General features: G+C 40.4%; 2 protein-coding genes across 19 annotated transcripts in view; one reads left to right on the forward strand and one right to left on the reverse strand.

Moving 5' to 3' along the window:
* Nucleotides 1-15,608, forward strand: part of MYPN (myopalladin) — a 107,695-nt gene extending 92,087 nt beyond the window's left edge. For all 3 annotated transcript variants that reach the window (XM_044942179.2, XM_044942178.2, XM_006070267.4), the window contains 8 exons: nt 165-386; nt 1,544-1,693; nt 2,728-2,810; nt 4,021-4,147; nt 5,326-5,533; nt 7,222-7,387; nt 10,822-10,955; nt 13,880-15,608. In XM_044942179.2, the coding sequence (XP_044798114.2) occupies nt 165-386; nt 1,544-1,693; nt 2,728-2,810; nt 4,021-4,147; nt 5,326-5,533; nt 7,222-7,387; nt 10,822-10,955; nt 13,880-14,049 (1,260 nt within the window). In that variant the 3' untranslated portion in view covers nt 14,050-15,608. The remainder of the gene's footprint in view (nt 1-164; nt 387-1,543; nt 1,694-2,727; nt 2,811-4,020; nt 4,148-5,325; nt 5,534-7,221; nt 7,388-10,821; nt 10,956-13,879) is intronic.
* Nucleotides 1-27,810, reverse strand: part of ATOH7 (atonal bHLH transcription factor 7) — a 104,132-nt gene that overhangs the window by 57,103 nt on the left and 19,219 nt on the right. For 3 of the 16 annotated variants that reach the window (XR_006550816.2, XR_006550815.2, XR_006550817.2), the window contains exons 3-6: nt 24,810-24,895; nt 18,192-18,284; nt 13,950-14,163; nt 12,926-13,024 (exon numbers count right to left, since the gene is read on the reverse strand). The exons of 1 other annotated variant lie outside the window; for it this stretch is intronic. Coding sequence is in view for 3 of the 15 variants with exons in the window: in XM_044942181.2 (XP_044798116.2) it covers nt 26,596-27,054 (459 nt within the window). In the remaining 12 variants the exon portion in view is untranslated. Of the gene's footprint in view, nt 1-239; nt 376-12,925; nt 13,025-13,949; nt 14,164-18,191; nt 18,285-19,145; nt 19,425-24,809; nt 24,896-25,250; nt 27,465-27,810 lie in introns of those variants that run through there. 12 more of the 16 variants (XM_044942181.2, XM_044942180.2, XM_045165545.1 and 9 more) reach the window with 9 other exon arrangements.

The following is a 27,810-nucleotide window of genomic DNA, read 5'->3' on the forward strand; positions in this document are numbered from 1 at the left end:
TCCATCGTGAGGAAGTGGAAATGGAACGTGCCTGGTTTATGGAGGTTCCATGATATGAACCTAACATTTGAATCTTCAAAAGTTTCATCCTCAAATTATACTGATGAACACGTTCTTCCTCACCCACAGAAACTGACATTAAAACATGTTTGTCATTTTGACAGGAGTACAAAATCTCAAGCTTTGAGCAGAGGCTGATGAATGAAATAGAGTTTCGCTTGGAACGCACCCCTGTTGATGAATCAGATGATGAAATCCAACATGATGAGATCCCCACGGGCAAGTGTATAGCTCCCATCTTTGACAAAAGACTCAAGCACTTCCGGGTCACCGAAGGCTCTCCAGTGACATTCACCTGCAAAATTGTTGGGATACCTGTCCCAAAGGTAGGGGAAGATGAACAGCCAGTCAGTCAACCAAGAGTACAAATCTGTAGACTCAGTGCCCTCAAGAAAGCCTTATCCGACTGTAGTGAAACATCTATACAGAGAATACAAACCAATACCAGAAAATTAACAAAGGCCAGATAATCTGACTAAAAAGATACAGTCAGGAATAGAATCATTAAGTAGGCAGAAAACAAATCAGATTACTTATGGGCATGTTAAAATTTTTGTAAATGTTGAAAATAAATTTTCTTAGTCACAATCCTCTCTTTGGGGTTATTGATCCTCTCAACTATCAAATTCACCAATCTGATACTTTTTTTTTTTCTATTTAATATCTACTGAATATCCACAGCCAACCTGTTAAACAAAGCGAGCTATATTTGTATCATTACTATTAGGTTGGTAAATGCAGAAAATGTCATATCGTTATCACTGGCTGGTGAAAAATCTTATGAGTCACCAGATTTTCTGGCAGTCAGCTGAGAGAGGATTTACACCCGGAATGTCTACAGCAGGGAATCTCTTCACTCTGCTTTCACAAACATTAACATGGCATTAGCATGTATGGTTTGGTAACCAGGAAATGCAGAGAAGGTCAACTGCTACCATACTTTAACTCACCTGTCTTTCAGAGATACCCCTTGATACATGTAGAACTTAACATGAAAACTATGTAGACTTAAATTTTAGTCAGATGAGGAATTCAGCAAGTGAATCCTGGCCTCATTCCACTTGGTATAACACACCACACTATCCTTTCAAGTAAGGTCAGCTATTCTAGGCCCTGAGATCTGGGACTTCTAGCAGGAAAAGTTTTGAGCTATCCCAGTTTTCATTATTTTGCCTCTGAAGACCTGCCTGGCCCTTAGGGTGGCTTTTTAATTATAAAGTACAATAAAAATAATCAAAAGCTTTCTCTCCATCCTAAATTATTTGTAATTTTTTACTTAAATATTCTATATGTACACGTGGAGGCGCATATTATACTGTCATTGTAATACATCTGATAATTTTTCTCTGTTTTGTCAAGGATGGGTTACTAGTTGTCGAGATGGCAATCCATCCAGGCCTTATCCTTATCCTACTCCTTATATCAGGATCCTCTAAAGATGTACAGAAGTGTGCATAGTCTCCTTGTCTATTGTTCATTTCAGGTTTACTGGTTCAAAGACGGGAAGCAGATTTCAAAGAGAAATGAGCACTTCAAAATGAAGCGAGCAGGAGACGGGACATGCTCTCTGCACATTAGCTCCACCCGCAGTGACGACGACGGCAACTACACCATCATGGCCGCCAACCCCCAGGTGGAGGCGCGGGCTCCACGCTGTGCTGCATCTGAGGGAGGGGCAGTGGATATCATTGTGAATAAACCTTGAGAAGTGCAAGTTACTAAGGATTGCTGAGGAAAATGAATGAGGAGCGCTGAGACTGTGTGTAACTGGAGCACAGGATCACAATTTACACGACTAGTCAGCCATTGATGGGTCACTCCACTCTTCAGCCTTTGAAGAGGACATTAGTACCATCTATTCACTAACGACATGCCTCAGGCCTCTAGAGTACATCTTGTGTTTATCAACTCATTGACTCTCTGGAAGAGTCAATAAATCAGTCTGTCAGAGAATGATTTGCTATGTTTAGTTCTTTAGAGAATAAGCAAATTACTTGTGAATAGCCCTCACTCATAAAATTTTTTCTTCTTTTTTTGGTAAAAGTTGGAAAGTCATAATATTTCACTTTCCTTTTCTGAAGAGATCAGGACTTAAAATCCCCCTTAGCAGAATATGTATACATATTATGTATACATAATATGTATACATAGCTGATTCACATTGTTGTATAGCAGAAACTAACAGAACATTGTAAAGTGATTATACTCCAATAAATAAATAAATAAGTATAAAACTGGACAAAAATATGGCAGAATAAATATTTCCAACTACTATGAGACTAGGAGGTACAGAACTATGATTTCTACTCTCACCAACTCCTATTAAAATGTTAGTTTTGAAGATAATCTCTATTGAGGAAAGCATAAAAACACTTGGCCATGATCTCTGCATGTGCCTGCAAATAATATTAAGTGCATAAGAACTCAATTTTTTTACATTTGTGTCTGTTCATTTTCATCTTAAAAATGAAAGGCATCACAATATGCTTAAAAATCCTTTCCCCTGAAATGTTAACAGCAATTTAAAGAGTTATATTGTTTTTATCCCCCCTCCAAAAAACTTGTAATAGCCAAAAGCTAATAACATTTTGGTCCAGAAAAACGTATATATATTGAAAAAGTAGGGAGTTCTTTTTATTTTAATCTCCTTCATTTTCTGTTTCTCAGGGGAGAATCAGTTGTTCTGGTCACTTGATGGTACAAGGTTTGCCCATCCGAAATCGACTAACAGCTGCTGGTCAGTCTCACAGGTAAAGACAGTGAGAACCTCACTTCTCCAGCCCCTCCCAAGCATGTACCTGCTGCAATGAGCACTGAAGTATTGGGCCTATAAACTGTCACCTAAAGTGTAGTCCTCCACCTGAAATATTGGCATCACTTGGGAGCTTGTTGCCAAGTGCAGAATTCCAAGCCCCACCCAGACGTACTGATCAGAATGTACATTTTACTAAGATCCCCAGGTGATTCACAAGTGTATTAAATTGGAAAAGTATTGGTTCACAGCACATTTTTAATGTTCAAAATTTGTAACTATCCCTAGCACCTGTGCGTATAATATATAAATCAGACTGAACTAAGTTACCTTTTTCTTAAAAAACAGAAACTGTTAATGAGTATATGTATACTAATAAAAGATTTTTGTTGTCATTATCTCCAACATAACAATTGTCTCCAACATAGCAACTAACTTTCCTCCTCTCTGACTTTATTAATGTTAAGAAGAGAAAGCCTGGCTTTCTCTTGAGTCGTATGGTGCCACAAAGTCTTAGCAAAGCATTTCATAGTTGCTGACATGGATGAATTAAATTAGACTTACCAAAGAAACAAAAATAGTGACCTATGTTTCAGATACAGTATTTCACTACCGTTACAACTATACCTTCTTCTTCAGTTTTGTTTTTTTTTTTTTTTTCCCTTCTTCAAGAACAGCTGTTACTGTTGGTCAGTCTTAATCAATTCAGGTTCATGATCATCTTTAATGGTCTGGCAGAATTTATAAGCCGGGTTACATTTTATTACTCAGAGACACAGGGACTGCAGCTGCCTTGCTCTGAGTAATAAAACAGGACTTCTCTTTTGGCTCTCATTTGAGGTTCAGATTGAATACTGATTTATTTGTTTATTTTGAAACTTTTGAACAACTGGCCAAACCCAAGGCAAGGGGAGCTGAGTCACTTAACCCAGAAACCCAGAATGACTTCACAGAGAAAAAAGCTAAAGCCTGCTTATTTAATTACAGATCTCACAAGATAATCCTACAGTGGTGAGATACTTAATACTTTCTCTTTTCACATCAGCTCCACGCTATTACTTATTATTTCTTTATGGTTCAGCAACCCTTACCCCCACCCCCCAAAGAAATCTTTCTCCAAGCCCTATAGCCATGCCTAAATACCTATACGTCATATGTTTATGAATTGGTTTCTAGTGTTTAATGCCTGAACATGCTTGCTGTTTTAGAGGAAGGTCCCGAGTGCAAGAAAGAGACAAAGAGCCCCTACAGGAACGCTTTTTCCGACCACATTTCCTGCAGGCTCCTGGGGATATGGTGGCTCACGAGGGGCGCCTCTGCCGCCTGGACTGTAAGGTAGCCTCTAGCACCATCTTTGGCGCCAGACCTGTTCATATTTTGTATTTTTTTGTTTGTATGCACCTATTTTTGTTTGTATTTGTTTTATAGTTGGTTTGGGGGGTTTTTTTTTTGGTGAAAGGTGACTGAGGAACAAAGACAGAAAGAGACCACTTTTTTCCACCCGTAAGGTTCTTTTGGAGCATTTAATACCAGATGAAAGTATCATATCAAGTTAACTCTATGTTTGTAAAAGACAACCAAAGAGGTGATGTAGTTCAGACATCTTCCGTATGGTACCTGAAAAGTCTTTATTACCATAAAGACATAAGGATGATTTTTACATCCTTGAAATGAACTGCTATGAGGTACAGCCTCTGAAAAAATTATAGTCACTGGCTCCAAAGTAGTTTATGAAAACAGAAGCTGGTTTCTAATACTAGCTAACATCCATCACCTTTAACTAGTCTATAATATATTCTAACTTTTCCACCGGAAACTAGGTTCAGTTGAACAGCATATGGATAGTTCTCAGTATGAACAGAAACTTAAGTTCTCCTTCTGCCCTGACGCTGCAGAATGCTGTGGAGATTAAGATGCAAATTAATAAAGGTTTAAGGTTAAATATTTATAGAATCCACTCCTCTAGGTGGATCTTGCCCTCAAATTAGTTAACCTAAATAATATTTGGGATGGACTGTTAATTTCTTCCACCCTAAATCCTAAAAGAAACCCAGCCTGGGTCCACTCCCCACAGATTCTGATTTAATATAGTAAATGGGCATCAGGATTTGCAAATATTCCCATGTGATGATAACGCACAGCCCGCTTTGAGAACACTGGTTTAATGTCTGCCCCTTTCTTGGCTACCTCTTGGTCGTTAGGTATGTAAGCAATATATTATCTCTGAAACTGACGCTACAGGCCTATTTTATCTATTTAGCTTTTTAATTCTTATTCATTTTAATCCAGTATATAATCATTACCTGAACTGGGGTCCAAATACTACACAGTTTAAATTCACACGTCCATCCATCCAGATCCCTCTTGTCCTGATGCCCTTATGGAGAGGTTTCTCACCACTGACATGCCCTCGCTATCTATGTGGTGCCAGATCAGGATGAAGAAGTCAGCCACCAAATAAATCTGCCTGTCATCAGTCTGTCATTTGCCTCAGCTGTCCTCTTGTTTATTAGGTGAGTGGCTTACCGCCCCCGGAGCTGACGTGGCTGCTCAATGGCCAGCCTGTCCTCCCCGACACCTCCCACAAGATGCTGGTCAGGGAGACCGGAGTCCACTCTCTGCTCATTGACCCGCTCACTCAACGCGACGCGGGGACCTACACCTGCATTGCTACCAACAAAACTGGGCAGAATTCCTTTAGCTTGGAGCTCACTGTAGTAGGTAAGGCTTGCTGCTGGGACCCCTCAACATGACTCCTTCCAAAGCTACTGCCCAAATATGCAGAGCCTCTGACGTAATTCCTTTGTCCTTTGCCTCACCGAGCCTCATTTCAGTTTCCCCTTCTCTGTAGTAAGGGCCATGTTTCCTACATTGCTCTAGAAAACATATCAGTAAGCCAAAAACAAAATGCGGTACCTTGTGTATATCATACTTGCAATAAATGATAGTCATTGTAATAATTAATCAATTAATTACTAATTAATTGACTATCACTCCAGGAGTTGGTGATGGACAGGGAGGCCTGGCGTGCTGCAATTCATGGGGTGGCAAAGAGTCAGACACGACTGAGTGACTGAACTGACTGAACTGAAATTCAGGTCACTTGCCCTACAGTTCATCACTCCAGGGTCTCCCCCTACCCCCAAGCTTCTATGCCTTTGCATTAATGGTCCCTTTACACGGAAAGCCCTTCTTTGCCTAGCAACCTCCTACTCATCCTCTAAGACTTATTGCATATGCTACCACAAAGGCACAGCGGACCCACCAGGCACATCCTCCTCTATGTCCACAACACTCAGTAAAGGAGAGACTCGTACAGCACTCATGGCTTCTGTGTAACTATTTTCTCTTTGCCTCCCTGAAGAGACTATGAGCCTCTGAGGCCATAGAAGCTTGTTCTTCTGTGCATCTCTGATGTCTGACTCAGTGCCTGCAACATGGAAGGCATTCAATCAATAACTAAACAAATGAACCCTTACTTTACAAGATGATGTCTTGTAAACACTAATGCCTACAGTCATCATCCCCTGGGAGGTGTCAGCCCCTTGGGGTGTTAGTCCAGCTAGAATTAGCTTTCAGAATGAATGAATTCTTCCATTGAACTTTCTCCTGCTACCTCCCTTGCATGGCCCCTGAAATAAATCAGGACGGCATCAGAATGTTAACCTTCTCTCTAGGCTAGTAGCTGTTTCCTCTGTATTATCTTCTTTTTTTCCACTCTTAATCCCCTCTCCCAACAGAGTAGGAAAAGCTCATTCTGCGAGGATACACTGGTTGCAGCTTTTACTTTTTTCCCACTGTTTTGCTAAAGTATGGCCTCTGGAACCCTGAGATAGGAGGTGTCTTTGTCTTAACTGATTCTGCTGGGGAAAATAAAAATGCCTCCTTATGAAACATAATTTTTTTTTTAAATAGTATACTTCTTTCAATTTTTATGGAGCAATAAAATTTCTCAAGGTAAAATATTGAGGGAAAATCAATATACCTTCTACAAAATAACCTCCTCTAAAAAAGAAAACAAAATATATTTAGTACATAAAATATATCATTTCTCAGCGTTTACTGCTGAGCAATAAAAGAAACTCCCTTAATTCCACACCTACCATTTGCATCCCATGTGTGTTACATCCAAATCCTTGAGCATTGTCTCTCAAAAGATAGGCAGAAAAAATAAAATTAAAAAAAATTTTTTTAAAGATAGGCAGAGGCCGTTTTCTCATTTCTTTTTAAAATCATTTTTGGAGCTTTTATCAAGGCAGTGATCTTCACTAAGAAGCTTGAGTAGTGTTCTAAAGAAGAGATAATGTGGGTGGGTGGGTGCTCACTCAGATTCCAGAACTGTCCTGAATTTGAGGCATGGAGCCCAAGACACTTACTATTCAAACTAGCATGGCTCTTCTCTCATTCAGCCAAAGAAGTAAAGAAGGCACCTGTAATCCTGGAGAAACTGCAGAACAGCGGTGTTCCAGAAGGCCACCCCGTGAGACTGGAGTGCCGGGTGATAGGCATGCCTCCGCCCGTGTTCTACTGGAAGAAAGACAATGAGACCATCCCTTTCACCAGAGAGAGGATCAGGTACAGCCTCCACACTTGGTCAAGTTCAGCAAAGCTCATCAGGCCGCCCAAATAAATCTTCAGCCTTTTGAATCTGGCTCCTTCCACTTGCATAATGCATTTGCTTTATCCATGTAACTGTGCTTATCAAGAATTTATTCCTTTTTATTGCTGAGGGTTAGTCCATTGTATAATGTCCCACCATTTTAAAACCTTATTATTATTATTATTTTTGCACCGCATGGCATGCAGGATCTTAATTCTTTGACCAGGGATTAAACCCACACCCCCTGCAGTCAACATGCAGAGTTTTAATCACTGGACCACCAGGAAAGTCTCTAAAACCTTAATTTTTAAGCTTGAAAAGGTTTGAGGGATTTATAAAGATCTTGCATGTTTTGGTCATGTGTCTTTTTGTGTGTCACGTGTCATTTGCCTTTTTGTCATGTGTCATGTCATGAGTCATATTAGTACCCAGACAAAAGCTTTTGACTGTAAAAAGTGAAAATAAAATAAGGCAAAAAAAAAAAAAAGGCAAAACAAAACATTATGGCAATACTCCTTTTCCATCTGTCACTACATGCCTATTTTTTAAGTAAATTTAAGGATCCAGTTTCTCTAAATGGGTGCCTTGTTTAATTTCCCCTGAGGTGAAGTGAAGTGAAGTGAAAGTCATTCAGTCGTGTCTGACACTTTGAGGCCCCATGGACTGTAACCTGCCATGGTTCCTCTGTCCATGGAATTCTCCAGGCCAGAATACTGGAGTGGGTAGCCTTTCCCTTCTCCAGGGATCTTGCCAACCCAGGGATCAAACCCAGGTCTCCCACATTGCAGGCAGATTCTTCACCATCTGAACCACTAGGTTCCCCAATTTCCCCTAACCATCCTTAATTCTTGGCCATTTTGTTTTTATGCCACAAGGGCAGCTTGTGCACAGGAACTGCCACTGAGAAATTATTACTGAGAATTATTTCTTCACAGTAAACTAAATTTGTCCTAAAGGATATTGCCTTTTACAGAATCTTGGCATCTAAAAAGTCTAAGTATAAAAAGGTCAGAATTTTCCTCCGGTAAAACATAAGCAAGAACAGAGAATATACTTGAGTTAACCCTTCAGTGTAAATTATCAAAACATGTTACACCCAGCCTGAAATTCTGCTATAATTATGCAGGATGGCACTACACAGTCAAGGTTGAGAACTACAGATGTAGAGAAAACAGGAGGAAAGGACATACAGATTTCCTCCTGAACTGAACTAAGTTAAATGCTGCCATGCCCAGTTGGTTATATTAAGAAACACTCCCTCCACCCTAAGGACTACACAGAAAACCATTAGAACTAATGAATCATATATTTTAAACATATAACCAACAAGGTCCTACTATATAGCACAAGAAACTCTGCTCAATATTACGAGCAGCTTGGATAGGAGGCCAGTTTGGAGGGGCTGAGTCCCTTTGCTGTTCACCTGGAACTATCACAGTGTTGCCTGTTAACTGGCTCTGGTGGTGATTTAGTTGCTCAGTCGTGTCTGACTCTTGCAACCCCACAGACTGTAGCCCGCCAGGCTCCTCTGTCCATGGGATTTTCCAGGCAAGAATACTGGAGTGGGTTGCCATTTTCTTCTGCAGGGGATCTTCCCAACTCAGGTATCAAGCCTGGGCCAACTGAGCCACCAGGGAAGCCCCAATACAAAATATAAACCTTAAAAAAAAAAAAATCCTCCCCCTGCAAAAAACTGATGAATGAATTCAGCAAAGCAGCAGGATACAAAACTAACACACAGAAATATGTTGCATTTCTTTACACTAACAAAGAAATATCAGAAAGTTTTTTAAAATCCCTTTTAAAATCACATCAAAATAAAATACTGAGGAATAAACCTGACCAAGGAAGTCAAGGACTTATATGCTCAGAACATTGATAAAGGAAGATGCTTCAAAGAAATGGAAAGATATCCCATGCTTTTGGATATCCTTGAGTGATTCTGGCACAAAAACAGATAGACATGGATCAATGGAACAGAATAGAGAACCCAAAAACCCACACACCTAGAGTAAATTAATCTTTGATGAAGGAGGCAAGAATATACAGTGGAGAAAAGACAGTCTCTTCAGCAAGTGTTGGGAAAGCTGGACAGCTGCATGTAAACCAATGAAGTTAGAACACTCCCTCACACCATACACAAAAATCAATTTAAAATGAATTAAAGACTTAAATATAAAACATGACACCATAAAACTCCCATAAGAGAACATAGGCTAAGCATTCTCTGACATAAATCATAGCAATGTTTTCTTAGGTCAGTCTCCCAAGGCAACAAAATAAAAGCAAATATAAACAAATTGGACCTAATCAAACTTATAAGCTTTTGCACAGCAAAGAAAGCTATCACAAAACAAAAAGACAATCCACAGAATGAGAGAAAATATTTGCAAACAACATAACCAATAAAGGCCTAATTTCCAAAATATGCAAGCAGCTCATACAGCTCAATATCAAAAAAAACAAACAACTGAACCAAAACCCAGGCAGAAGACCTACATGAACATTTCTCCAAAAAACATATCCAAATAGCCATCAGTCACATGAAAAGATGTTCAACATTGCTAAGTATGAAAGAAATGCAGATCAAAACTACAATGAGGTATCTATACCTATCACCTCTCACCAGTCAGAATGGCCATCATCAAAAAGTCCACAAATAATAGGGACTTTCTGGTGATCTAGTGGTTAAGACTTTGTGTTTCCACTGCATGGGGCACACATTTGATTCCAGGTCAGGGAAGTTCTGCATGTCACAAGGTACCCAGCCAAAAAGAGTCTACAAATTATAAATGCTAGAGAGGGTGTGGAGGAAAGGGAACCCTCCTACACTGTTGGTGGCGATGTAAATTGGTGCAACCACCATGGAGAAACCACTAGGGAGAACAGCAGGGAGGTGCCTTTAAACATCAAAAGCAGAGTTACCATATGATCCAGCAATCCCACTCCTTGGCATATATCCAGAAAAGATGAAAACTCATTTGAAACACTGCAGCACTACCTACAAAAGCCAAGACGTGGCAGCAACCTAAGTGTCCACATATAGATATAGATACATACGTACATATACATACAGTGGAATATTACTCAGACATAAAAAGAATGAAATAATGCCATTTGTAGTAACATGGATGGGCCTAGAGATTACCATACTAGATGAAGTAAGTCAAACAAAGAAATGTTATATGATATTATTTACATGTGCAATCTAAAAAAAATTATATGTGAACTTATTTACAAAATAGAAAAAGATCCACAGACATAGGAAAAACTTATGGTTACTGAAGGGAAAAGGGTAAGGGGAGGGATAAACTAGGATCTTAGGATTAACTACTATATATAAAAATGAGTTTCTGGGAACCCTAAACTCTCTCCAGATACAATGCAATATACTCTTTCTTTTCTCCAGCATGCACCAGGACACAACTGGGTATGTCTGCCTCCTCATTCAGCCAGCCAAGAAATCAGATGCTGGATGGTACACACTGTCAGCCAAGAATGAAGCGGGCATCGTGTCCTGCACTGCCAGGCTGGATATATATGGTAGGTATAATGGCATCGGTTGACCTATGTGATAGGCAGCTTAAAAATCTTTTTTTTTTTTTCTTTTAGGATCAGTGTAGTATGTTTTCATAAATGAATTAATTGGTTTTTATTTTAGTGCTTAAGATATGGATTTTTTTAAGTCATTTTATTCTACTCACCTCAGGGCTTTTGTACACTTTTCCATTTCACTATAATGTTAACCTTCTTCCAGACGAAGTTTTTTTCTGTACTTCTAATACAGCTACTTCAGAGCATACATGGGCTTGTACTTATGATCACCCAGCATCTTCATGCCATCCCCTTGCTGCCATGGGTCACCCACAGGAACCCCTCCCCATGCCTGTAATTCCCCAGTCATAACTCCACATGGCAGAATTTTCCAGACCCTATTCATTTGTTAATTCTCCCACAAATATTTATTAACTCTCATCTCACAATCAGATTAATAACAGAGAGCTGTCCTGAAAGTGACAGTCGCTCAACAGGTCCATGTCTTTGCAACCCCATGGACTATACAGCCCATGGAATTCTCCAGGCCAGAATACTGAAGTGGGTAGCCTTTCCCTTCTCCAGAGTATCTTCCCAATCCAGGGATGGAACCCAGGTCTCCCACATTGCAGGTAGATTCCTTACCAGCTGAGCCACAAGGGAAACTTTCACCCTTGCTAAGTCACTTCAGTCGTGTCCGACTCTGTGCGACCCCAGAGACGGCAGCCCACCAGGCTCCCCCGTCCCTGGGACTCTCCAGGCAAGAACACTGGAGTGGGTTGCCATTTCCTTCTCCAATGCATGAAAGTGGAAAGTGAAAAATGAAAGGGAAGTCGCTCAGTCATGTCCGACTCTTAGTGACCCCATGGACTGCAGCCTACCAGGTTCCTCCATCCATGGGATTTTCCAGGCAAGAGTACTGGAGTGGGATGCCATTGCCTTCTCCGACTTTCACCCTTAGATAGTCCCAAACCCGTGAGATTACTGTAATTGTTGTTACCCTCCTTTAAATGCCAAAGAAACACAGAGACTCAGAGAGGTTAAGTGACCACAGCTGGAAAATAAATTCAGATTTTTTACATCATTCCTTCGAGTCATGTTTCTAAATATTTAACAAATTAATCTTTACTAATGTATTTGTGTATTCTACTATTCTCCTCTATAATGTTGACATTAACTGGCATTTTTAAGAAATATTTCTTAATCCAAAAGAGTAATCCTTTTTTTCTTTAAAAAAACTAATTGGTTGGGTTAATATTCCTTACTGATTTAACATGATGAACCAGAATAACAAAGAAGAAAAAGTAACTATGCATAGAACCTGAGGCCCCTGCTACTTATAGGTACACACCACATGCATTCCCCTTTTTTTGACAGCACATAGGAGTCCTAGCCTGCCATTTTCCCTCAATCTAATATTTAGAGGAAATACATAGCTTTCTGGTTATTCTCTCTAATCTGTCGACTTGAAATTCAATTGTGAAGGAAGTTGACTCTAATGTACTTTCCCCGGAAGGGTCCGGAGAAAGAGAAGCCACTGATATGTTTCTTAATCTAAGCTAATGCCTTAACCATTTCACCCACTTCACCATGTTGGAAGGAAACAAGTCTACAACCAAGAAACTCCTACCAATAAGCCCTGAAACCGATGACACTTGTCCGGATCCTGCTCTTCTGTGGCGGAGCCCCCACTTCAGTTCATCCCGGCTCAGGTCTCCCAGACTCTGGTCCTGATTCCACAGCTCTGGGAGTGGGCGAAGGGATAGAGGCCTAAGGCTGAGATCAATCCACTTTGCCCCCCACAACCACTTCCTACCTGCCCGAGGAACCGGGACAGTAGGCATCCCTCCTCGCCCGCAAAGGAGGGCTTCTAAGAGTAGCTCCTGTCAGGTTAAGATGCCGAGAGAACTGAGGAAAAGCTAAGAGGCAGAGGGGCCGCGGCGAGGGAGACTTGAGTAGTTCACAGTTGCTTCACTTACCTGCTCTCTTGTGGAATCGCTATTATGTTTTGTCCTGTTTTGTAGCTTTCCAAATTTGATTTTAATCAGTTCATTTAGAGGCATTTAGACCCTGAAAAACTAATTGGAAATAATGAAATCAACAAAGAGCCCATTTATAACTGGGAATGCTACAGGCATCCATGATTCCCCAGGACCCGGAGCATCAGTGTTTCCCACCTGGTGCTCCTTATTCGCCACCGCCAGGTTCTTGGAAACCTGATGAGAGGGCTGCTTGGTAATTTCTCGGTCAGAGGCAACGCCCAGGACTAAGCAGCCAGGATCCCCCTTGGACAGTGTTTAGTGAACATGGAAATTCTAACACGTTCTCTTTTGTCCCCCAACCCTGGTTGATTGCATATGTTACTCTTCAGTCTTCTGGCTATAACTAACTAGAACATGATTAGGGCAGTAGGTAGGTAACTAAGGGTGATTAGGATTAGCAGTAAGTACTCGTCAGAGGTCTGGATTCATCTTTTGTCTTCCATTTCCACAGGTATCTCATCTCCTCCTTCTGAGGAGCCCTCTCTTGAGAGCCTACAACTCTCTCTACACCCACACCCGACCCCAGCCCCTCTAGACTCCATGCTAGGTCAGTGATGTTAGGTCAGGAGATAATTTTGAGGTATCACCCTCATCACCCACTCTTACTTCTTATAGTCCCAGATTTTGCTGGATTAGAATCATGGGGGTTGGTATTACAGAATCAAAAGATCACGAGCCCAATTTCCCAATTCCTAGCAGGACAGGAGAGATTTTATTGTTTTTTTTTCCTTTTTTTACAAATGAGGCATTTCAGACCCCGCTATTCATATATTTCAATGATTTACCAAGATCCCACACAAAGTGTTGGCATGAGGACAGAGCGCACCCCTGCTGTGTACCTGCTAGACTGTATTCTTTTGATTGTAACACATGATTTGGTCCACTTTCCAGCTCAGTGGCATCACCAGATCCCACCGCCCATGACCGTCCGGCCCAGTGGCAGTCGCTATGGATCACTCACCAGTAAAGGACTTGACATTTTCTCTGCTTTCTCCTCCATGGAAAGCACGATGGTGTATTCCTGCTCTTCTCGGAGTGTAGTGGAGAGTGATGAACTTTAAGAATGTCTGGGTGCCTGCTGTGTAAGGGGGCAGACTGTGGAGGGGGAAGGAGGACAAACCAGATAAGGTGGTTTCCAAGCAACTGGATTTGAGTAAGTTTCCATGCTGCTGGACCTGTGGCAAGGAGAGCTTTGAGTAAGTCAGCTGGGGACTCCTGCATCTCTCCTGGGAGAGATGGAGGGCTGTACCTTTTAAGATTCCAACAAAATGAGAAGATAATATGGATGAACCAAAGATATAACGCAGATGCTGTCCACTGCTTTGGGAAAAAGTTAGCATGCTCCTCTGCCCTCTGCTGTGTTAGGGGTGTTCAGGCCCTCCTAAGAGCAATGAGGGGCCAGATGCTTGGGCTGAAAGGAGTTAGACAGTAGTGACCTTAGGTATCCTAACTCACCAAACAATGCAAAGGGAAAAGGCAAGGGGGTCAGGGGGAGGTGGTGTCCATCACCTTTCACTGATTGCATTCATAGCAGAAGTTTTGGATTCATTAAATCAGCTTCTACTTAGCACTAGGAGACTGTGCTATACAACTCACATACGTAGAGAAGCACTTTTGATGTGCTTATCCTGGGTATATTGAGCCACATGATAAAGTGCCAAAATGTGCCTGAGATACCAAAAAAAAAAAAATCACTGAATGCTCAATATTGCACAGTGCACTTATTCTATAGCCAAAATAGGGACCCACCAGCCTGCCTGCACCATTTTCTTTTGAATATGATGGTGAGTGGTTTTTCTCTCTGAATATATACATAGATTCTATAACTAAAGTGTTGTTAATAAACCAACCAGAAAGAAATCTTCTGCGGGGTCACTTTTAAAACTACTAGCTTCAGTTGCCACTTGCAAAACTATGCAGGCATCATCATTATCTGCCCACAGAATAATGACTCTCCTGTTTCTCCCGTCGCCCCCCAAAGTCTGCACATCTATGAAGCAATGAGAAAGGAAAAAATGCAAACAAGGAGAGGAGGTGATGAGAGAATGGTTTTTGTTGTTTCATTTCCCAGAGCAAAGCAGTGGTTGTGGAAGGAGAGGTCTTTAATAGTTGTGAACTGCTTTGAAATCATTAGTCAAATTGCATTTTCTATTCAGAAAATACTATGCTAACTGAAGAAGTGGGAGGGAAAAGGAATGTGCCTCTTTATTCTAACTCACCAATTCAGAATTTGCCTCTCCACTTTAGGAATTTTTAGACTTACATTCACTGTGATAGCCCAGTGCCTAGAAGATTGCTTAGCACAAAATAGATCTTTGATAAATATTCATTGAATGAATGAATTTTACATTAGAGAAATCTACAATGCATGAACCAGTCAAAACACTGCCCTAGGGATAGTCGTCATGGCACAGTCTGCTCCAAATTCACTAGGGAAATGAAATGGAGTATCTGTTACCAACTCCCTGTGCCCAAGTCTTTGGTGTTCTCTGAGCCAGACACCCTCAGCTGGCATCTTACTCAAGTGAACAAATAGTAATTGCTTAGAAAGGCTTGAAATTTCCTTCACTTTAAGGCAAAGATTTCCAGTATAAAAATAAATTCATTCACTCAAAAAATATTTTGTGTGTCTACTCTGTATAAAATGCTATGCTAGAGATTGTGGGCCATACACAAATATGATAAGACACAGTACCTTTCTGCAGAAAGCTTAGAATCTAGCGGGAAAGGTAAGATAAAAGGCATGTCAAGTTCTGCTCTTTGGAGCAAAAATCCTTTTGTCAAAGGGAATTTTCTAGTGCTCTTCATCCTACATTTTTCATGACTCTAAAAATCATCTAATTATTTTCAATCTTTATTTCTAAATAAATACCATAGGTTAATCCTTAAGAAATAAAGATTTCAGCCAGTTATTTAGCAGAATTATTAGATTTTTCTTCCTTTCTTATGTATGTGGGAACAATAGTAATGGTATAGGCAACTGTAAGGATATAGAATGCATTTCATACAGAATGCATTTTAGAATACATTGTTTCCATATTGGCTTCTATTATCAAATCTCTTTATGACCAAAGAGAACTTTATAAGTTCAGGATTGCTTCTCCACAATTGGACACCCAACCTCCTCATCACATCTATTAATGTAAACTCTAGACAGTTCTCCCATAAGAGGATATATTCTTCATTTCTGGGTATATGTCTTAGCTTTCTGAGGATTTTAGGATAAATATTCTATTTCACCACTAGATGGCACTGTTGAGCCTAAACTATAACACGCTTTAAAATTCCTCGAATTTTAACTTTTGGATTATGTTACAGCAAAGTTTCTCAACCTCGACACTGTTGACACTTGGGGCCAGATAATTAGTTGTTGCCGGGGAATCCTCTGCTCGCTGTAGGATGTGTAGCAGCATCCGTGGCCTCTACCCACTGGATGTCAGAAGTAGAGCAGAGCCACTCCCCAAGTTGTGGCCACCGAAAATGTCCTCAGATATTGCCTTGTTATCTAGGAGGCAGGATCCCCTTTGTTAAGAACTACTGTGTTGAACAAATCCAAATTCTACTGGAATTCAGTTACAATAAGGAATACTTATATAAGAAATTTCAGTTCTGCTGAGTAAGTTTGGACTCAACATATCCAAAATCAGATTCACGGTCTCCCTTTCACAAGCCGCTCATCATCCTAGTTTAATTATCTCTATTAGTGGCACCATCACAGTCCTAGTACTCCAAATGGAGTATTTAAGTCATTTTTTGTTTCTTCTATCTAATCAATTGACAAATCATATTAACTCTAACTCTTATTTCTTTTATAGTCAGGCCTTCCTTTCATCCCCCTTGTGGTTCCCAGCTCAGACTTTCATTACTTTCTTAATTTCCCTCAATACTTCTGACTTTAACCATAATAAGAGACTTCTAACTGGTCTTCCTGCCTCTAGTCCTGCTTTTTATCCCCACTCAAGTCTAGCCCTGATCTCAGCATCAGACCATTCTTCCTAAAGTACTGTTTTATTTGGGCTTCCCAGGTGGCTCAGTGGTAAAGAATCTAACAGCCAATGCAGGAGACACAGGTTCGATCCCCGAGTCAGGAAGATCCCCTGGAGAAGGGAATGGCAACCCCTGCCAGTATTCTTGCCTGGGAAATCCCATGGACAAAGGAGTCTGGTAGGCCGCATCCCATGGGGTCACAAAGAGTTGGACACAACTTAGCATGCACTGCTTCATTCATATCATTCCTCTAATTTTTGGACCCCAAGAGATTCCCTGGAGCCAACCCAGGCCAGCTGTTCTGCCCATGCTATTCAAGCCTTGCTCCAATATGATCCCAAAGCTTTTCATCCATTACTCAGAAAACACACCCAGTGCACCAGTAAAATTAACACAGGCCCCTGCTTTCCACCCATATGGCTCTTTTCTGCCTCCACCTGGAACGCTTTCTCCCCAATCCTTATGAAAATCTTACCTATTGCTTAAAGGCCATCTCAAAGGCTACTTTACTGCCTCTATGAAATATTTTCCTAGTGTCCCCCCAACCACCCCAGTAAAATACAGTTGACTTTATTTGAAATCTTATAGCAAATTTCTTGAGTCTGGAAAAAGATTAGTTTGTATAGAACTTTGTATAAAACACAGCTTCTATATACCTGCCTGTCTCTCCCCTTGCACTAACCCAGTCTTGCCTGCACTAGATTTTAGCTACTTGTTGGTATGGACTGTGTCAAAAGTTTGCCATGGCAAAATGTTGCCTTATACAGAGTAGGCACTTAATAAATATTTATTGATCTAAACTGAACTTTAAAATTCTATGCAAGTCAGTATGTTTCTATATAAAATGAAGTCAGTCTACAGCAGTGGTTCTTAACTTTGCATATTAGTCTCCTGGGGAGCTTTTAAAAAATCCCAAAATGTCCTTCCCTGGAGATCCAGTGGCTAAGACTCTGAGCTCCCAATGCAAGCAGCAGGGGTTTGATCCCTGGTCAGGGAACTAGATCCCACAAGCCTCAACTAACACCCAGTGCAGTCAAATAAATAAATACTTGAAAAAATAAATCCCAATATCCAAGCCACATCCCCAATCAGTAAGTCATAAGTTCTGGGGTTCTGGCATAGGAATCAGTATGTTTAAAGCTTCCCAGGTGATTCCAGTGAGCAAGTGAGATTGAGAAGAGTCATTTTATTAACATGGTTTGATCACAGAACTTACCCTAGAAGGTGGGAAGGGATGCAAATAGCATAGGCTATGGTGTTGGTGTCAGTGAAGAATGCACTTCCTCCCTTTTGCACGTGCAATGCCTGCCTGGAAAGCAGAAATAAACATGCACTTTGGCCTCATTAGACCCTACTGTCTTGCACTACACTCACTGGACATGTAGCATTCATGAAGCCCTAAATCTGCAAAAATGGACCAGGGAAAGAGGGAAAGTTGGGACAATTCTTCTGGCCCTTTCTTCAAAAAGCTATGCAGATCCCATAAGCTCCCTTCTAACCAAACAAGTGAAGGACTTTTCATAACTTGCTGAGTCATGGAAATGGGGATGAGAAGGATAATGGAGAAAGAAAACACACCATTAAACCTGAACTGCCAAGCAACTAACAAGACTACCCTCTCCTCCATTTTTGTGTTCATGATACGTCCAAGCTACACTGTCTATGGTCCTTTCTACATCTATACCCCATTCTGTGTTTTTCTCCAAGATGCCCTGTGTCCCCTGTTCTATAATACCCTAGGCTGTAACCCACCCCTCCTTTCCCCTTTCCCAGTATGCTTCGTGCTCCGCAATGACCTAATTGCTGCCCCATTGTATCTTGGCTTGGTGTTCAAAAGAAACCAGTCCAAACTGAACAAATCTTGAATGCCTGAGGGCCTTTTAAATTCATGGCGGTGTTGCACCTTTAAAAGCAGTTGCTTTCTTACTCCCATCAACTTCTGATATTAATAGGAATGCAGGCAAAAGGGAAAAAATCAGGTTGGGAGGGGAGGTCTTAAAAACTGAATCTGACACCCAAATTATTCTGGTTGATCAGACTCCTCCTGTCCTCTTCCTCCCCACAAAACTCCCAAAAAACCTTTGAAACTGAGATCCTGGCCTGAGTCTGTGAGTATGTGGGCTATGTATAATTTGGTTGTAAACTCAAAGGCAAATTTACTCATAATGACCTTTATTCAAGGTCTCTTCCCAGGTAACCTGGACTCAAAGCATTTCCAATGATGGTCGAGTTGAAAATCACTGTGCCTCACCAGGAAGATGAAGTTACTTAGATTGCAATAGAGCTTGTCGAAGTCCTTTTCACCACTAATTGCCTTGCCTTGTTTTAAGTGGATCAATATTTCAGAAAGTTAATTACTGAAGCATTGCTGGAAGAATGCCTAGCATCTTCTAAACTTTGACAATGCAGTGGTCATCAGTATGCTAAAAAAAAAGTTGCTACTACCATGTTTTTTAAAAATCTGTGCGATGCAAAAAAAATGCATATTTGTTAAAAATATGTTTGCCTCTTTTTTCTGTCTAATTATATTAGTTAGCATACTTGGTGTTGTAGAACCATAAACATGCTGTTTTTTTTGTTAATATGTAAATAATGGCCACTTCAAACGCAATAGCCTTGAAATTGCAAGAAATAGAGAAAGAACTCACTTTTCAATCCTCTGAGAATTGTGCCATAAATGCTGAGAGTAAGCATAAAGAAAATGGCTGTACTGTAGAGGCATATTCGCTAATTTGCTAGATTTAACATACAAGTGAGTAGAAAATGTTCCCCTAATAATAAAAATTAAAATATTTCAACATTATTTGACAATAAATATTTGAAGGTTGAAATACATAAACATTTTTCTTTAAAATGCAGAAAACAGTGCTAGTTTCCAGGTTTATCAATTGTTTTTTAACGATTAAGCTGATTTTTTAATATACAAATATTCAATACTTAAAAGTGATTTTTAAAAGTTATTCAATTGTATAAATTATTCAAATTCTTCGCGACCCCATGGACTGTAGCCTATCAGGATCCTCTGTCCACGGGATTTTCCAGGCAAGAGTGCTGGAGTGGATTGCCATTTCCTTCTCCAGGGAATCTTCTCAACCCAGGAACTGAACACCGGTCTCCCGCATTGCAGGCAGACACTTTACTGTCTGAGCCACCAGGGAAGTCATAAATTATTCAAATTGAAAAAATTACCACATATGCTATAACCTGGTCAGATATCCCTAGAGGAACAGAAAGGTAACTGGGTTTTAATCTTCCTAAAACATCCAGCAAACCCAATAAATCTCTCATAGAATGTTTTTTACTTTCTAAGATAAAAATTCATTCTACCTCCTAACTGAAAATAGAGACACATTAAAATGAGACTTAAAGATGTGAAAGATGGGGTGGGGGGGGGGGTTGACCAGTTTCAACTGGAAATTAATGGAGTTATAAGTATAGTTTTCTTACAATAAGAAGTACTTTAGTACCCACTAAGAAACATGAATGATTTTCACATAGTATGGTAAGAAAGAATTGTTTGATGTTCCAAAATTCCAAAGAACTTGATATTTCTACACAGATTCATTGACTTACCTGCAAACTGGAGGCTGATTCTTGTAATTTCTCCACAATTAGTGGTGCAAGAATCCAGTGAAATATGTTCTAGTACTGCCCATAGCAGTCACTACCAAAAGATTACTAAATGTATGTGCACACAGTATAAACGATTTTACTGTGTATTTTAAGGAGAGTTAAAGTCCTGAAATAATTCCAATGAAATAATTTGAGTGCAACTGTATTTTTTTTTAATGCACACTGGTAAATTAACTTTTACTTAGTATTGTTTTTAGAGACACTGTATCCTTTCTGATTAAATTTCACTTATTTTTTCCAAGCTTTAGCATTTTTCATGACCTACTCTCTTCTCTCATTACCTTCTTGTCAAGATAAAAATCTGTAAAATATTTAATAGCATCCAGAGAGCTCCTTATTTCTAGGAATTCTCAGGGGAATTCCAAGGGATTTTTAAGCATTCAGATGAATTTCAGACATGTTTTCTAACTTTTCTATAACTCTGGATTTTGTTTCTTTATTTGTAAAATAAAACATTTGAGGCTTTCCCAGGATGAAGGATAGGATAAATAAATAAATATTTATGAAGAGTTTACTGCACAGACCTTTTTAAAAAGTGATAGCAGGGGTTTCTTCATTCCAAATAAAATGGTAAGAATATTTTTCTCCAAAGTAAGTAGTTGATTTGTTTTAAAAGTTCACATTTCTTCCCTGTCCCACCATGTCGTTTCCTTAGAAGGGTACTACATACACTATGGGGGAGTTTCCTCTTCCAAGATTCTATGCAGTTGAAAAAAAATCTGGAGAAAAATCAAATAAATTCAAGAAATATCCTAGCTGCTTTCTATAGGCAGATTCAAGGGAAATTAATTTCAACACAGCCTAAAGAACTCTGACTCCTGCATCTATGACTGAAGCTAGTGGAAATAATGGCTCCGCAGTGCACGGAGAAATAGCAAGAGAGTTCCTGTATTCCTTTCTGGCTCAAGTAGTTTAGGAAAACTCTGTCATACTGTTCTAGGCTCTAATGAAGAAACGTTCCATACTGGCACTCATTGGCCTTATGTTAAATGAATCAACCTGAGGATAACAGATAGATAAGGACCCTCAAAAACAAGCACAACCTTTGGTCTCTGTTTTCAAATTATTAGCTCCATCAAGCCCCAAACAACCCTCATGATTCATTGTAACCATGAGGACTGACAAAGGATGTACTCTATGTGAGTGTGTGCGCACACAAACACTCACACACACACACACACACACATAACACACCCACAGCTAACAATTCAATCATGGTCAAGTGACACACATCTTATCTTTTCCTTTCTCTTCCTGTATGATGACTTCTTTTAACCTAAAAATACACCAGGCCCCAGAAGGCTCACAAACATGCTATGCTTCCATCTCAGGAAGCTTGAGTCAACTTAATTTCTAAAGTACTTTTTTGGTTATTGAAATCCTAATGGAAAAACTATTACAGTAAACATTTTGAAACGTGTGAACTATATAAACTGTATATTTTGCCTCTATTACTAGAAAGCAATGAATGGATCTTGGCTTTTATTCCTTTCCTCTGCATCATGCATGTTGGGTATTCTTTGGAACTGAAAACCAGTGTTCACTTAAGCCAAAATGTTTGTGAGCATTTACTGTCTTTGTCCAGAAAGTATATGGTACTCTATCTCGGTAGACCACATCATCTCCATGCCACCCGTTGCTGTTTTCTAGTTGTGCTTTCTTGAAGATTTGCTGGGGATTGTGTTTTGTTTGGAAACTTTGCAATTAGAAAACAAAGAAAAATTAAAAACCAGTATTTCATTCAACCTGGATGGTACCAGTATTTAATTCAAACTGGATGTTTTAAAAACCAATTTAGAGAATGTGATGGACTGTTTCTTTATTCATTAAATAAAGTTTTATTTATTCTCAGTTAGTTACTGGGTTTGTTTTGGGTTGTGCTTTGGTTCCAGTCTTCGTATGTGAGATGGGTAAGTTCTTCCTCTCAGTAGTTTTCTTTCAGCTTGGGTATTTTGGGGGACTCACTGCCAGTTTGAAATAGCAATCCAAAAGTCCTGTGTTCGTTCAATAAAACACTCATTAAGCCTGCACCATCTAGTATATTCATGACCAGAGAAGGGAATGGGTATACATGTGAAAAGGTTGGTCACGTAATTATGTGCTTTGAAATTTCTTTTACCCACAGGTAGCAAAAAGGGATATCTTTAGTGAAACCTAACCAGAGAGCAGAGCCAAAATGAGTCCAAAATAACACTTTGCTTTTACTATAAGACCAAAATTAAGTGAACTGAGCTTTAACTGTTGAATCCTGCAGCCACAACCCAAATACATCCCATCTGGCTCATATCCAGCGGAAATTTTAGACCTTCATTAATATAAAGGTCACCTCATTAGGAAATTGGCTGTAGCTGGATGTTAAGAAAGCCTAATCCTTCTTAAGATCTATAAATACAAAGAATGCTACATCAATATAATCAGTTTTGAGTAATGAGTTTAATGGTGTCATAGTACATATTGTTTAATTAAGCAATTCTCAACCCCATTAGCCAGTTAGACTCACTGGGAGAATACTGAAAAAAAATATCTAGGCCTCACCTCGGAACAGTTAAATCAATTCTTGAACTGGGGGCCGGAGAATTGGTATATTTTTCAAGATTCCCCACGTGATTCTAATAAGCAGGCTGGGATGAGAACCACTAGCTTGGATGGCCCTCCCCATCTTGATAGCCCTGTTCATTTGTATATGGTTCTTCAAGACTTCTGACCCTGGTGTCTGGCCTCAACTTGTAGCTAGCACCTAGGGAAAGCCCACATAAAATAACTAACGGAACTCAAACGATGCCTGGGAGTGGGTCATCTTTTATTATTTAATGTCTCTCTTAGGAGCTCTTATGGCACGTATCATTGATACTTCATATCATTGAAGCATTCAGGTAAACCCTGTTTAGGGCCACTTACTGATTAGTACATGTATGTTCTTGACTGCCTACTCAAGGACAAAGATAATGCTCGGTAAGCCAGGGTATAAATAGATGCTTGATAATGTATGGTGATTTATTGAGGAAAGGGGTCATGGATTAAAGAATATTTTTAAATTTCAATATGTTCTGTTATCAAACTACAAAGAACATAGATTTTCAAAGGTGAGACAGTATAGTATATTGCAGCAACTAGGACATCCCTGGTGGCTCAGTGGTAAAGAATCCGCCTGTCAGTTCTGCTGCTGCTGCTGCTAAGTCGCTTCAATTGTGTCTGACTCTGTGGAACCCCATGGCAGCCCACCAGGCTCCTCCATCCATGGGATTTTCCAGGCAAGAGTACTGGAGTGGGGTGCCATTGCCTTCTCCGGCCTGTCAGTTCAGGAGACACAGATTCAGTCCCTGGATTGAGAAGATCCCCTGGAAGAGGAAATGGCAACCCACTCCAGAATTCTTGCCTGGGAAATTCCATGGACAGAGGAGCCTGGTGGGCTACAGTCCATGAGATCACAAAAGAGTCAGACACAACTTAGCGACTAAACAACAAAAGCAACTTTTAGGTTGCTTGGTAATTTAAATTCTATTATGTATAATAATATATGAACTTTAAGTTCAAAAATATTTTACATTTGTTTTATCCAAGCTCCTAATCCATAAGCCACAACAGCTTCCTCAACATACAGTTTGAAGAGTTTTACCAAAGATTGCATTTGATCACTGAGACCCATTTACTTTTCCTTCAACTGTCTTTTCAGGAAAAAAAAAAAGTACATCGAGTACTAGGAAATCTTAGGAATTTGGTAAGATCTAAGTTGCTTCCAGAGATTTCCAACAGAAATGAGCCACTAAAGCATAATAGTTAACAGATTCCTACTCTTTTCGGGGAATGGGGATGGGGAAAAGAGGCATAGGATTAGAATCACATTTTAATTAAATCATTTGATTTCATTTCATTTCCTGTTAACAACCAAAAAAAAAAATACTTATTGCATGTTTATCTCTGTGCTAGAAGCCACAGAGATAAAATGAAAAGAACAGTTCTCTTTTGCAAGGTATTTATAGTCCAGAGAGAAGAACGTGCACCCTACTTAACAAAAGGACTAACAATCGTAATACATCTGTGAGACTTTCTCTGATTAACCTATTTTATTTTAGCACTGATTTTATTCATTCTACAAACTCCCTGGGGCTCCTAATGAAGCAATTTAAGTCTAAACAAGTAGAATACTGTGCTCAAATAGGATGGGAGATGCCCTGAACCTTGCCAGAGCCCAAGTACTCACTGCAGAGTGGAGTATGACCAGAAAGAGGTCTGAACATCATCCCTTCTAGATCTGTTGTCTTCTGGGACTACCGTGTCTTCTAAGAGCTGTTGAAGTCAAGAGGTTAAACATTTTATTCTCTAATTTGCACTGAGGAAGCAAAATCCTGAGCACACCTTAGTTTCTTATTTACAGGTATCAGAAGGTAGGGGAAAAACTTCTCTGGTGTCCAGTGGCTTAGACTCTCAGCTTCCACTGCAGGGGGCACAGGGCCCATCCCTGTTCAGGGGATTAAAGTCCCACATGGAGGCACACAGCCAAAAAAAAATTAGATAAGAAGGAAAGGGAAATGCAGCATTAGACTGTTAGAATTTCTAGCAATACACTTGTGATTTTTTCAATTTTAGATGACGGCCTGGGGAAGATACTGCCAGTCATTATAAACCAAAAGGAATCTGATAATCAGGGATAACTAACAAAATTTTAATGAAGACTCTAGAAAATTTGCAAATGGTGGCTATGCCTGATATTAGGTGTTGGAACCCATAATATTATAAAAAGGGTTTGGGAAATGTCATTGTTTTGTTAACTTGCGACAAGTTCCAAAGGCACAGATAGCTTAAGAGTCTTGCTTTTTCCAATTATTAGCAAGATATTCACCGAAAAACATGCGATCTGTTGACCAAGTCATTACATTAAGGGCTTGGCTTATTCATCCAATGCTTAAGCAAACTTATAAAAGTAATTCAAACCAATACCATGTGTATTGTATTATTGCTTTTTTGATTAGCCTTGGTGGTAGTGAAGCCCTTATTGCCCAACTGGTACTGATTAAAAGCAAATCATTTCCAAAAGCCAAATATACATATATTCAATACATATATGAGCAAATATATATATTTGAGTACTTGTAAGGAATTAGTAGTTAGCAACTGGCTTAATAAGGAAAATAAAAGATTAAGGAACTGTGTATCTAGCTGTTTAAAAGTTGAATATTATTTCAATTAATCCAATCGTTTTAAAAACCATTAAAAATATATTTCCAAGTTAATGGAGAAAACTTTCAAATTAATTACTTGCACGCTCATCAGCTTGTCTTTTTTTGATGATTACAAAACAGCACTTTGCCAATTGCTGGGATTAGATTTAAATACATCTTTACTCAGGTAAGCACTCAATGTCACCACCCCCCAAAGAAACAGGCCTTTAGTGCCATCAGAAAACTAGCAGGGCACCTCGCATGAAAAGCAAACCCAGGTTTTTAATTCTATTTTACAAAATGTATATTACAATAATGTATACACAATTTTAAAAAATACAGAGCACTCACACCCATGTATTCTACCAAAGAAAAAAAGAAAGTCTACTTCATGCATGCACACACAGTACACTAAGCACAAACGCATTTACAAGACAGGAAGGCAGCTCTGTATTAAGCATACACAGGTAAGAGATACTGTAACTTCATCCTAACAGGACAGACTTACTAAGGTTAAGGAAGTGAGGACTAAACCTAAAGTATAACCCAATTCTATTTTTTCTTACATTGTTTTCCCTCAAAGTCGCCCAGAAAGGGGGAATCAATCAAAACTATTCCAAGATGCATTAATGAAATCTACAACATAATAAGGAGGGGAAAAGTAAAGCAATAAAAGCATTGCGTCCCTAGGACTAGAAATGCTAAAAGTAACCTGGAAATTTCCTAATTTTATTCTAAGAATGTGTCCATCCTATGCCACCGAGTGGGGAAGGCTACGGCTCCACAGCGCGGATCATCGGGCGTCTCATTCCGACAGGGCCGCGCGACCTAACTGGCCATCTGGAAGGGCTCGGGCTGGAAGCCGAAGAGCCTTTGGCCGTAGGGCTCGGTCTCTGCCGGCAGCTTCGCGCCCGCAAACGGAAGGTAGTGGTCTCGGCCGAAGTGCTCACAGTGGAGATTGACCCAGTCCCGCTCCGAGCCGAATCGTTCAGCCTCGGCCAGGATGCGGGTCAGAGCCATGATGTAGCTTAGCGCCATCTGCAGGGTCTCGTACTTGGACAACTTTTTATCCTGGCCCCACTGGGGTACCACCCTGCGCAAGCGGTCGAAGGCCGTATTGAGCCCCTGCATGCGGCGGCGCTCGCGCGCGTTTGCCGCTAGGCGCCTGCGCGCCGCGCTCTCCAGCCGCCCGGCCACGGCGCACGTGCCCGCGCACTCGGCACCACCCGCGCAAGGGGGCGCGGCACGCGCTCCCGCAGCCGTGTTGCAGGGCTTGCAGGACTTCATTCCCCGCCGTCAGAAGGGAGGCGCCGAACTCTCGGGTCCTTTCACGAGTTGTGTGTGGCTGCTGTATGAACCCGCTCTGCAATTTGGCTCTTCCTAGCAAATAAGTTATACACAAAGCAACTACGTGGAATGGAAGTTTGCAGTGGGGAGTGCGTGGTTCCGCCTTGTGTCCTATTGGATAACCAGATAGATGTCTCTTCACTTGCCAAAATTTAGAGGAAATTGAGAGGTAAAAGAGAAAGTCATTTTCCCAGTGTTAAGTTGCAAAAGAGAAGGGAACTTTCCTGCAGCAGAATTGGTGTGGCTGGTTCGAGAAAGGTCTTTTCAGTTCTCTGGGAAAACCGGAGACTTGTGGAAGACAAAATCTTTTCCGAAGCTCAGATAGGAAAGGAGCGCTTCTTCTGCAGTAGCTGTGGGAGAGTGCTGGATCAATCTTTGAAGGAGGAGAATTTATAGCAGAAGGCTGAAGGAGGGAACAGGTGGTGGCAGGTGGGCGGGCGTCCCTCGGCTTCCATCTCAGCACCTTCCTACCCTGGGAACCGCAGGGGGGAAGGGGGACGACGCACAGCAAAATCCTGACATCACCGGCTTCGTCTATTGGAAGTTTCTCCAAAGCTATGTCCAGCATTAACTAACACACCATCTGGAGTGGCCGGTCTGTCCCCAAAAGAATAACAGGGTGGGGGTGGGGGAGAATTTGGTTCATCTTTTCCCATATCAGTGTGCAGCTTACAGATCAAAAATTGAACCATGGTT

The sequence above is a fragment of the Bubalus bubalis genome, chromosome 4, assembly GCF_019923935.1.
Source record: "Bubalus bubalis isolate 160015118507 breed Murrah chromosome 4, NDDB_SH_1, whole genome shotgun sequence".
Classification (NCBI taxonomy): domain Eukaryota; kingdom Metazoa; phylum Chordata; class Mammalia; order Artiodactyla; family Bovidae; genus Bubalus; species Bubalus bubalis.